This window comes from Notolepis coatsorum (genome assembly GCF_963971535.1).
Source record: "Notolepis coatsorum genome assembly, chromosome: 2".
NCBI classification, from domain to species: Eukaryota; Metazoa; Chordata; class Actinopteri; order Aulopiformes; family Paralepididae; genus Notolepis; species Notolepis coatsorum.
Window position 1 is genome coordinate 73,212,880 of NC_140166.1, and position 12,079 is coordinate 73,224,958.

Here is a 12,079-nt window from a genome sequence, read left to right on the forward strand (position 1 = left end):
AATCAAGAAATCTCTTTTCTTTGTTCTGTTTTAATCAAATCTGACCAGTCGCTGTCTCGCGTGCTATTAACTGCTTTTCCTCATTTCTTCGCTTGCTCTAGCTGGCAAGCAGGCCAAGAAGATGCTTAAAAAAACAGCATTTAAAAGAGAATTGTATCCTTCGAGTGACATCCTTGAAAATGAAAAATAGTGCTTGGAAAAGTACATAAAAGTCCTTGAATTTAATTTAGCAATGTCTGTGGGAACCCTGGGTTTTGTTTTTGTTCAGCTACAATGTTTTTTTGAGATACAGCCATTCAGCACCTTTTCCCCAAAAGGTTGTATCTGAATCAGGCCAACATTTCAATAAATAAACTAAACTAAACATTTCTATTACAGAAAATAGTGAATAACTTTGCCACGGATCATGGTTGGCTTGCTTGCGCTAACGGCCACAGTGAATATTTTTTATAGATTTCAAGGTAACATAAACCTACCATTATGGTTCAACTAAAACTAAAATAAAAGTGTGCCATCATTATTAGTCAAGTAAACAGTAGCTATATGGCAGAAAGCAAAGTGATATAGCTTGTTAATAAAAGGCATGAATATTGGCAAGAGGAGGGACAAACCACCTGAACTGGACGGACAGAGAAAAGCACCAGTGAAACCAGTCCGTAAAACAACTTCAACCAATCATTAACAGGGCATACAAATTATATTATCAAATCATCTTGGACATGAACGTGACTTTATCAATAAGCAGTTATTTCACATTACAGCCCCTTTAAAATACCTCTTTGATAATTTTGTATCATGGAAAGAAAGATGGCGCCGCTACGTCCGGCCGCCTGTCTGTGCGCTCCGTCGAGACTGTGCATACTTTTGTTAATATTTATAGTTTTAAGAGTTTTGTCTGTACCAACAGTAGGTGCATTTAATGTGTATGACCGTCAGTCACTTATAGACATTGGATTACGGGAAACTTACCGACTGGATTACTCTCTGGATCAGCTCTCTGAACCGCAACAATGGCCCGTTGAGATCTTGAGGACATCAGGACCGGATCTCGCCCCAAGGGACAAAGGACCCAGACGGCGAGGAAAGAGAGCTGGAGTCCGTAACAGGCTGAGAACCAGGCGGCACAGGACACCACTACCCAGTATATTGCTAGCCAATGTACAATCAATAGACAATAAACTAGACGACATCCGAGCAAGGATTCAATTCCAGAGAGACGTTAGGGACTGTAACGTTCTCTGCTTCATCGAGACGTGGCTGGCGCCAGAAGTCCCAGACCACGCCATCCAACCGGCCGATCATTTCTTCATTCACCGCAAGGATAGAACAGCAGAATCCGGTAAACAACGTGGAGGAGGTATTGCCTTCATGTTGAACAAAAATTGGAGTGACCCAACTAACGTGAAGGAACTATCCAACCACTGCTCCCCAGAACTGGAATATATAACCATCAAGTGTCGTCCTTTCTTCCTCCCGAGGGAGTTAACGGCGATCGTCCTGGTCGGAGTGTATATTCCACCGCAAGCTGAAGCCAGCAACAAGGTTGCGCTCTCCAGACTACACGACGAGGTAAATAGAATCCAAGAGGCGAATGTTAACGCCGCCATTTTAGTTCTGGGAGATTTCAATAGCGCCAATCTGAGAAAGGTATTGCCCGACTTCTATCAGCATGTGACTTGCAACACCAGAGGCGGTAACATCCTAGATCACTGTTACACGCAATTTAAAGGTGGCTACAAGGCTCATTCTGATAGTGGCTTCGGTAAGTCAGATCACGCATAAATTTTTCTTACACCGAAGTACAGACAGAGAATTAAAAGTACTCCCGTGGTCTCGCGAGAGGTGCAGAAATGGGATGTGACGTCAGAGGATACGATCCGGTCAGTGTTTCACAACACAGACTGGAATGTGTTCCGCGACACAGATAACATTAATGCCTACACGGAGACAGTCCTGGACTATGTTTGTACTAGGGTGAAAGAAACAATCCCCACTACCAAAATGAAAGTTTACCCAAATCAAAAACCCTGGGTAGACAAATCCGTCCGTGAAGCTCTGAGAGAGCGCACCAAAGCATACAACGACGGCCTAGAGGCAGGCAACATGAATGACCACAAGGTGGCGCGATACAACGTAAGGAGGACTGTGTCCGAGGCCAAACGACGCTACAGGGATAAAATTGAACTCCAGTTTGAACAAGCTGACTCTAGAGCTATGTGGCAGGGGCTCAAAACGATGACAGACTACAAAGGCGCCTCCCTCAAACTGAACAGTGACATCTCCTTAGCAAATGACCTCAATACCTTCTATGCGAGGTTTGATGCTGGTAATAACAACACCAGCTCACAAGCCTCGGCAATGGGGGGGGGGGGGTCGGCTGCTGATGGAGGCGCAGTGTTCAGGGTAACAGAGCATGAGGTGAGGCGGACCTTTAAAAAAGTGAATATCAGGAAGGCAGCAGGTCCAGACGGCATCCCCGGCCGCGTCCTAAAAGTCTGTGCCGACCAACTGGCCCCAGTATTCACTGACATATTTAACCTGTCCTTAGAACAGGCTGTCATCCCCACCTGCCTGAAGAAGTCCACTATTATCCCTGTACCCAAAAAATCCAAGCCTGCTTGCCTCAACGACTACCGCCCTGTAGCTCTCACCTCCATAGCCATGAAGTGCTTCGAGAAGCTAGTAAAGGGCTACATCTGCTCCTCCCTCCCCATCAACATGGACCCCCTGCAATTTGCATACCGCCCCAACAGGTCCACGGAGGACGCCATATCCCATGTGCTGCACACAGCAGCATCACACCTGGACAAGAGGCAGGGGAACTATGTGAGAATGCTATTCATCGACTACAGCTCGGCATTCAATACCATAGTCCCCTCCATACTCATAGCCAAGCTCAGGGACCTGGGCTTGGGCTATGACCTCTGCCAGTGGGTCTTGGACTTCCTGACTGGCAGACCCCAGGTGGTGAGAGCAGGCAACTGCACCTCCTCATCCATCACCCTCAACATAGGGGCCCCCCAGGGCTGTGTTCTGAGTCCCCTCCTCTACTCCCTGTACACACACGACTGTGTGGCTCAGCGGAGTAGCAATACAATCGTCAAATTTGCTGACGACACAGTGGTGGTGGGCCTGATCTCTGCCAACGACGAGAGGGCCTACCTGGAAGAGGTCAAGGTCCTGGCGGGATGGTGCCAGGAAAACAGCCTCTCCCTGAACGTCAGCAAAACAAAGGAGATGATTGTGGACTTCAGGAGGTCGGGGGTCAAGGACTACAGCCCCCTCAGCATCGACGGGGCACCGGTTGAGAGAGTCAACAGCTTTAAGTACCTCGGAGCCTACATATCCGAGGACTTGACATGGACCACACACATTAACAGTGTTGTGAAGAAGGCACGACAACGCCTCTACTTCCTCAGGCGCCTAAGGAAGTTCCAAGTCAGCCAGAAGATCCTTAAGAACTTCTACTCATGTACAATAGAGAGCATCTTGACCGGCAACATCACCTCCTGGTTTGGGAATAGCACTGCACAAGACCAAAGCAGACTACAAAGAGTGACACGTTCAGCCGAACGCACAATTGGAGGGGGGCTCCCCACCCTCCAGAACATTTACTACAAGCGTTGCAAGGGCAAGGCTAAGAGAATCATTAAAGACTCCAGTCACCCGAACAACTGCCTCTTTGAACTGCTGCCGTCAGGCAAGCGATACAGGAGTCTCAAGGCGAGCACAGAAAGACTCAGAAGAAGCTTCTATCCCCAGGCCATCAGGCTGCTAAACGAACAATGAATGAACACTACACAACAACAACCACCAAACGCACATAGCACACACATCCACACGCACACACTCACTTTAAACAAACACACTGTAGCACCCACTCCACACACTTATAGCACACACCCACTTTAAACAAACACACTGTAGCACCCACTCCCCACACTTTATATTTATGGATGAAGGATTGCACTACAACTCGTACACCTTACTGTAAATTGTACCTAAAATTGTACCTCATCCCATTTCTGCTTTGCACTAGATAGTACTGTACATTAGTACACTGCATAGTATTGTGTATTGTATATTATATGGTAACTCAGAACATTGTACATATGTCTATACCGAACACTGTGACCTCATTTTCTTCTTCTAAATTCATGCTATATTATGTTATTATGTTATTTGATACTATCTTGTCTAGCACAGTCTCTGGAGCGTAACAGTAAGAAGCATTTTGTATGAAAGTATTCTGTACTTCTGTATGACAACTATTAAAGAACTTGAACTTGAACTTGAGGAATATCCCTTTAAGCTGATGAGATTGTGCTAGAATATGAACCTCATTTTGGTGTAAGAGCTCAAACATTGTATGGATCATAAAGTCAGATTCATTGTTTATGGAGCAGCCCTAGATCTTTCATCACCGATTGGATGGTTCTGACTGAACTGACCTGGGGGGGGGGGAGGGGGGGGGGGGGGGGCGGGCACAGTAAGAACATGTCTGAATTCTTTAAATGGGTGACATCCTCCTTTAAGGCTTCAATTATAGATACTTCTAGGATTGTCCTCAACTAAAGACATTCTGACTGTCAAATAATTTGTCAACGTAATCAATTTGTTGATTTAATTGACAAATGTATTGACAAATTTGGGCATCATAGCAGCATGGGGGAGGGGAGGTACAGGTATGGACATGGTAATAGTACAAACTAGGGATGCTCGATATTTGCTTTTTTACCGATACCGATATACCGATATTGTCCAACTCTTAATTTCCGAAACCGATATCAACCGATATCGACCGATACCGATATATGCAGGGTTTCCCCCCCAAAAAAACGGAATAATTTCAGGTAATTAACATTACATATCTCTTGTTGTGGAATTAACACAACATTATGCATACTTTTGACAATAAATAAAATCAGAATTTGTTCTTACTTGCTTGCCTGGTTAAATAAAGGTTATAGAAATGTAAAAAATACAAATAAAAAATATTTCTTTTGAAAACCGATACCGATATTTTAATGCCGAAATCAGCCGATAATATATCGGACATCCCTAATTATAACATAAATAACGCCCTCTCCCATCTCCGCAGAAGTTCCCAGATTACCGGGAAGAGAAGAAGCGCTGTGAATATCTCCATCAGAAACTGTCCCACATCAAGCAGCTCCTCACAGACTACGACCTGGAGCAGCCCTCTTCATAGCAGCAGCTCCTGGAGCAGCCCTCTTCATAGCAGCAGCTCCTGGAGCAGCCCTCTTCATAGCAGCAGCTCCTGGAGCAGCCCTCTTCATAGCAGCAGCTCCTGGAGCAGCCCTCTTCATAGTATCAGCTCCGGCTGCTGTGCTGCGTGGGACCAGTGATATCTTCAGACCGGTGACTCTTCTTTGCATAAAGAACACTGGCTTAAAAGAAAATGCATTTTCACTTCAGGCTCTCTCTCTCTCTCTCTGGAAGTTTTTGATTGACGACTCAAAGTGCGGTAAAACACAGCCTGTGATGGTCGATTGATGTCGATGGTTAAAAAAACAACACGACTCATCTCCCGTGGTTTCTATGAGCCTATACACTGTAATCACTGCCGAGAGATGCCGCCTGTATATCAACATACAAAGTCCAAGTGAAAAACAAAAGGCTATTTTGTTATTGCATTTTGGCGATTCCACTTTATTTATTTTTTTTGGTTGTAAAATGGATTTGTTTGGAGGTTAATGTACCATGAACATACAATTTTAGTTTTTTTGTTCATACCCTTTTCAAACTAATGTCACTGTCGGCCATTTTGTTGATGATTTTAACTTATTCCCTTTTATGTTCCTATATGTCTGGGCTAACTCGGATCGCCCACCGTTGAGGAAGTACAACTGGTATTTGACTGGCAAGGCAAGTGTATCGTTTGAAGATTAATTGTTCCAGCACCACATGTGGCACCACACATTCACCTTCTAGAACTGATTGAGGACTGTTTGAAAGCAACTGGATCTGCAGAGCAGTGCGGCTGTTAGGAAATATACAGCTGGACAGTTGAGAGTTATTGTCACACTGGATCATTCATAAGCACACTTAGGCCGAGAGACTCTGCTTTACATTTTAAGCAGCTATATGAAGGATTTTAACATCAATATAATATATATAATCTCACAATCACATTCATATTTATCGCTTGGTATAATACTGCATACAGCATACCTGACCCCTTGATGGGGTCTTCTCTCATTTTTCTTTGTCACTGGACTCAGATATAAACAAACACACTAGGGGAGATGCAACAGTGGCAACGTCCTTTTTTTTTTGCGACCGGAAGCAACAGGGTTCATGGGAAATGATTATGGCCTTAGTTTTTAGAAACATGACCACAAAATTGCGGTCGTTACATAAAGACTACCCGTCTTCTCGCCATTAGTCTCATCTTCTTAAGGTGATCATACCAAGCTGTCCAAATACATTTTAACAATGATATATTGATGTTAGAAACACTACACTTCAAGTTAATCACAACGATACAAAGTATTTATTGCGCTCACCTCTTCTTACACTTTAATGGCAATGAGGGGACCAACGAGGCCAATGTCAATGACTGGTGCATGGATCTGGGGGGAAATCTGCCTCATTCACTTATTGTCCCCATTTCCAATCTAGTGCAAAGTATTGTCCAAATGACAAACGGTCACAGTCGCTGTCTTTTATCTCACTTTCGTAATGCTTTGAACTACTGATATATTTATTTGAAGCCTTTTCTTCTTCTCCCCTGGGTTTTTAGATGTGTGTGCCCCCTCCCCCGCCCCCCTCTGAACCTCTGCGCACTAGATCCAAGTGTTTAGTTTAAAAGCAGCTACTAGAACAAGGAGCAAGAGCTCGTAGACGACACAAACTGTAAACCAAACACCATGTATCGTACAATGTCTCCATCTCTTCATCCGTCACACATCACCAATCTGCAATCTGTTAATAAAGTTTTCAATCAATCAATCAACCAAAGACCAAAGACACGCAGAGATGAGCCCCTGACCCCCTTCACCCCAACGTTAACATTAAGTACGACTGTTGATCTGGGACCAGCCATAGTGAGGTTTATATGGACCTGAGAAGTCAGATCCTGGGTCAGTACCTTACTGTTCTTAATGTTTGATAAATACAGGCCTCGGGATCGGCCTGGCCTGCACCTAGACAGTCGGCCATCAGGGAGCCACACTTTGGGTCTGGAATCTGACATGTGGGATTTGATTTTTTGAGAATTTAAACATTCTAATAATGAAACCGGTACGGTTCATTCTATGATGGAAGACATTCCACAAAGCATACACACCTGAAAGGGTTAATGTTATTAACCAGGTTCAGATCTTGAGTGGTGGGTTTGGTAACCTTCCGTCTCCATTATGTTCTACATTCACACTTGCAGACAAAGAACCATATAAGTGTTTGAAGTTTTCAGAGGAACAATATTTCCAAACTTTATTATTATCTAAATTGTGTTCACTCATAATTGAAGACAGTCAAGGTTGAGTGGTTCATTGTAATCTGAAACATCACATTCACACTCCCAAGTGATTTCAATTAATTTTCACAACTGCAAATACATGGGCTGTCCAAACATGTTCAAAACAGACTTATATGGTTCTTGAGTGCAAGGGTTACATTTTTGCACTAACCCAAACTGAAAAATATTCATCCCAATAGCTACCCTATTAGAACTGCTCATTGTGGTTGTACATTTTGTACTGAATGTTCATACGCAGTCAATAACATCGATGCCTTAAGGGAAGTTGACTTTTATATCTTTTATTTTTATTTATATAAATACACTGCCAATATTATGTAAGACATGTTATCTGCCTTGCATTACTCATAGGTGTTTCACAGGTTCAAAAATGTCTTCACCATTTCACTGTTCAAAAACGAATGCATCGTTAATGAAGGCATGAGTTGCACACAGATTACACATTTCAATGATGTTCTTGACTTTTTCTATCTAGTCCTTTGCTTTCCACACAAGGTTTTTCTGCACACAGGCTGATGCAAGACTGGCGCTAACCACAGCCTACTATCGATTGCATCTATAATCTTGGTTTATACTCATTATTTGACAGTACCATTCTTGGATTAAGACAAACAATCTGGTTGGCTTATCATCAGGATATTATTATCATCATATAAATCATATAATACTGCAGTTATACCTCGGCAGCATTCCTAACCAAATCCTTGCTGTCAATGCAATTCAAATGAATGAATATGGCTCTGATATCAGAGCATTTGTCTGTTCCATGCGCATACACAAAATAATTTGCCCATTTCAAAATGAGAGGACTCAGTCACATTCCCGTTCAGGTAAAACCTAAATGGTGAAATGGTGCGATAGTGTTTATTACAGTCAGATGCCACAGCGTTTGATTGAAGACCATAATTAACGGTGATTTGGAAGTACAGTAGGTCAATTAATCATTGGTCTTTCAGTCTTTGGACAGCTGTTCTACAAAAAATACTAAATCGAATTAATTGATCTTTGATTTTTTTTTTTTTTTATCACATAGTAATAATAACTGGACCGTGAGACACAACCCCTCCACTCCCTGTACTAGTGTGAAGCGTTGAGAAGCTTACCCACTGTACTGCACAACGTACGTGTTTTTATTACCAAGTATAGCTACCTGCTCTGAGGGGAATCCAAACTCCATTTAATTCACAGCAGGTAGCACGAGAGGTGAGAATATGCATTGAATTGCATTGTTTATAAATTGCATTTTACAAATGTGTACTTTCTCTTGTCCTGTTGTTGAAGTTCAATGGAATAAAAAAAAGGTTATTTTAAGATGGTTTGGTTCTAGAGTTTTCTATGATAAAGTTACAACTAATTTCTTCTCTTGCAGACAGTCCGCCACGGATAGATGATGAATAATTTATTTGCATTTTGTTAATGGAAAAGACTATTTCGTCTTATCTTAATTTCAATCATACACAATGTACAGTACAGTGGCAAATGTTTTGGGGAAATTCTATAATACTTTTGTAATTTTATTTTTATCTTTTTTATCTTTTCCCCCCTCCTTTTTCCTCCGATTTTCTCCCATCCCAATGTTAGTCGTTATGCCAATTCCCAATCCCCTTCCTGGTCGCTGCGCACTTACCCCCCACAGTCGGTCTGGGAGAGTGGAGGCTACCACGTGCTTCCTCCGACACACGTCCAGCCAATCAACCGCTTCTTTTCACCTGGCAGCGCGGATTCTCACTGAGAGGGCATAGCGTGTGGAAGGATCACACTATCCCCCTTAGATCCTATCCGCGCTGAGCAGGCGCCCCGACCGAACTGTAGGAGTCGCTGTTTACAACGACCCGGACCCACCCCGCCAGCTTCTCCCACCCTCTAATACTGCCAATTGTATTAGTGTGAACGGCCAGCCAAGCTGGTGACAACCCCGGAGCTGTGAGCTGGACTCTAACAGGCGAATCCAGCCGCTCCGGGGTTGGTGACGAACGCAATCTCCGTTACGCCACCTGACCGCCCCAATACTTTTGTAATTTTAAGGTAACGGGTAAGGGTTTCATTTGACTTTAAAATCACAAGATTTTAATTTCAGATCAAAAGATTAATATTGTTTTTCAACAATGACGGATGATGTAACCAGCCCCCCTGGATGAGTAGACTAACTCCTGAAGTGATCTCTGAAGTCATTTTGATTTGGCTAAATGCTAAATCCAATAAATGTATGATTATAATATTGGTAACAGCGGTGCAAAGACATTTTACAACTGTTAGAGAGCACTGGGAGCATTATAGGGCACTGGGATTGTTAGAGAGCACTGGGAGCATTATAGGGCACTGGGATTGTTAGAGAGCACTGGGAGCATTATAGGGCACTGGGAGCATTATAGGGCACTATCGTGTACAAGTTTGTGACCCATCAACCTCACCAGATTTCATCTTCCTTTGGAGATACCCTGCAGAGCCCAAATAGCAGCCTCTCACAGAGCAACGTGGGATACATGGATGTCATTATTACTGGATTCATGTTTGAAAGACAAAGAAAAACATGACCCAGAAATATGTCAGCGGAGCTCCAGCTTAACCCTTTGACTACCACACTACAGACCGTTAACCGCCTAGTGTGGTTGTGAAAGGGTTAACTAGTAGTAGTAGTAGTTTATTCAGTCATCATCTCACACAATACAATATGCACAATAATTTAACAATATTTGATTTTTACAGTGACTGAAAAGGTACAGACTGAATGCATAATGCTTATACATGCCTGTCCTATATTCTTAACAAAATTAAGACTCAAACTGTATTCTAAACTGTTCTTAACTGACAGACATAGTGAGACAGACAGATGGAGATGAAAGCAGAGACAACAACAATCAGGTATTTTGTAAGAGGTAAGAATAAGAATCTTAACATTTTATAAAGAAATCTGGGAAAGCACTCAAAGGGTTAGCAAAAGTGACTGATGCTCAGAGAAAGTGCTCAGTTCATTGAAGGCGCTCTTCAGAGAAGGAAAAGTGATATCGACATGTTCTAAATGTAGATTGAAAAGCCTTTATTGTATTGACTACACTACATCATAGAGAAAGGTTTAAAACATGAGGCTCGTATCTATGCGTAAAACATAAAGTACTCCTGTACCGAGTCCCAGGCTGTTTCCATTTCATCCAGGCTTTCTCCTGCTCACTGCTCTGGCAGTAAGGACATAACGTGTCTGATCTACTAATGCTTCAGTCCTCACAGACCTTCATCAGAGTACAGTACTGTATGAGTGGGAGTGGAGAGGAAACGTCAGATATGGGAGCTTTACGGAGTAATTAGCTTTGTGCCAAGGCCACAGTGTATAAAGTCATAATATGAATGACTTAGGCTATTCATGAAACCATGCATGTGCTCACTCACTGCATTAGTAGAAGACTACAACAGGATGTCCTAGCTCCCATCTTGGTGCCAGAGAACGGTGCTGTATAGGATTAGTGATATCTCGTTGCAGTGAATATTTTGTATGTATTCATACCACCGTTCGCTTTCCGTTGTAATTCACCAAACAAAGTGAAGCTAAAAAGATGGACCCAAACTCTTGGGTAGATGTTTGTTGTTTGTTGTACTCTATGCGTATAACCTTAAAAAACCAAGCGGTCTGGCTCCTGACACAGCTATCAGATTGTGTAACAACCGAAGGCTCAGATAAGTCTCACGTGTTGATAGTGGGGGGGGGGAAGAGTCCCAATTTAACGGCATCTCCCCCTAAAGAACAGTAGTAGTTCAATTGGCTCCTAATTTTACCAAGAAACTGCTTAAAATAGTTCAGATCATCATCAGTAGAGTCCTTTCTCAGCGCAATCCATGCAGTTCATAGGAGGGAGTTTTTGGTAGAAGGCAACTGTTAGGTAGGGGGGGTCATGTGAAGGCTTTGATGATGGTGCCCTATGGGGATTTAAAAATAAATAAATTAAGCTGATTCCTTCATAATATACTATAGCACCAAATCCTGTTGGTGTGTATTTATTTCCCATAAGCCATTTTAAGAAGACTAAAATGGAGCGTGAAATATTATGTAGGCACTCCAAGCTCAGTCCATCTTCAACTAGCACTATTTCCTCAAGCCACTCCTGATTGCAGACTGATATGTGTGCAGATGCACTCCATTTTATTTATTAGAATGCCAGACCCCCCCCCCAAGGGATTTCTTGGGACATCTTGAACATGCTTCAAGGTTATCTGCCTGCGTGTGCTGTCTGTCTCTGCAATCTCTGCATAAAACAGCATGTTTCATTTTTGTTTTGTTTCATTTCATTTCACAATCTTGAGGGAAAGTGGCAGCAGCCCATGTCTGAACATTCCCAGGAGATGCAATCTGGACCATGGATTTGTCCATTCTGGAACACAGTGCCACTGACATGATTGATTGATTGATTGATTGATTGATTGATTGATTGATTGATTGATTGCTTGATTGATTGAAAAGTTTATTAATAGATTGCAGAATGGGTACAGTACAGCTCAATACATACAATTGTTAAGGGGATGCAGACCAGAGAAAGACTTTCGTCTTGTTTACATTAGGGTCCCCCATCATGATTGATCATCCCT

The 12,079-nt window shown here is 42.7% G+C and overlaps 1 protein-coding gene across 1 annotated transcript in view; it reads left to right on the forward strand.

Annotated features, from left to right (window-relative positions):
- The window catches only part of LOC311223437 (RNA polymerase II elongation factor ELL-like), a gene marked incomplete at its 5' end in the record, with an annotated part of 117,207 nt that extends 108,503 nt beyond the window's left edge, over window positions 1-8,704 (forward strand). The window contains one exon of the mRNA XM_084308224.1: window positions 5,102-8,704. Coding sequence (XP_084164350.1) covers window positions 5,102-5,212 — 111 coding nt within the window. The 3' untranslated portion in view covers window positions 5,213-8,704. The remainder of the gene's footprint in view (window positions 1-5,101) is intronic.
- Window positions 8,705-12,079: the final 3,375 nt, after the last annotated feature.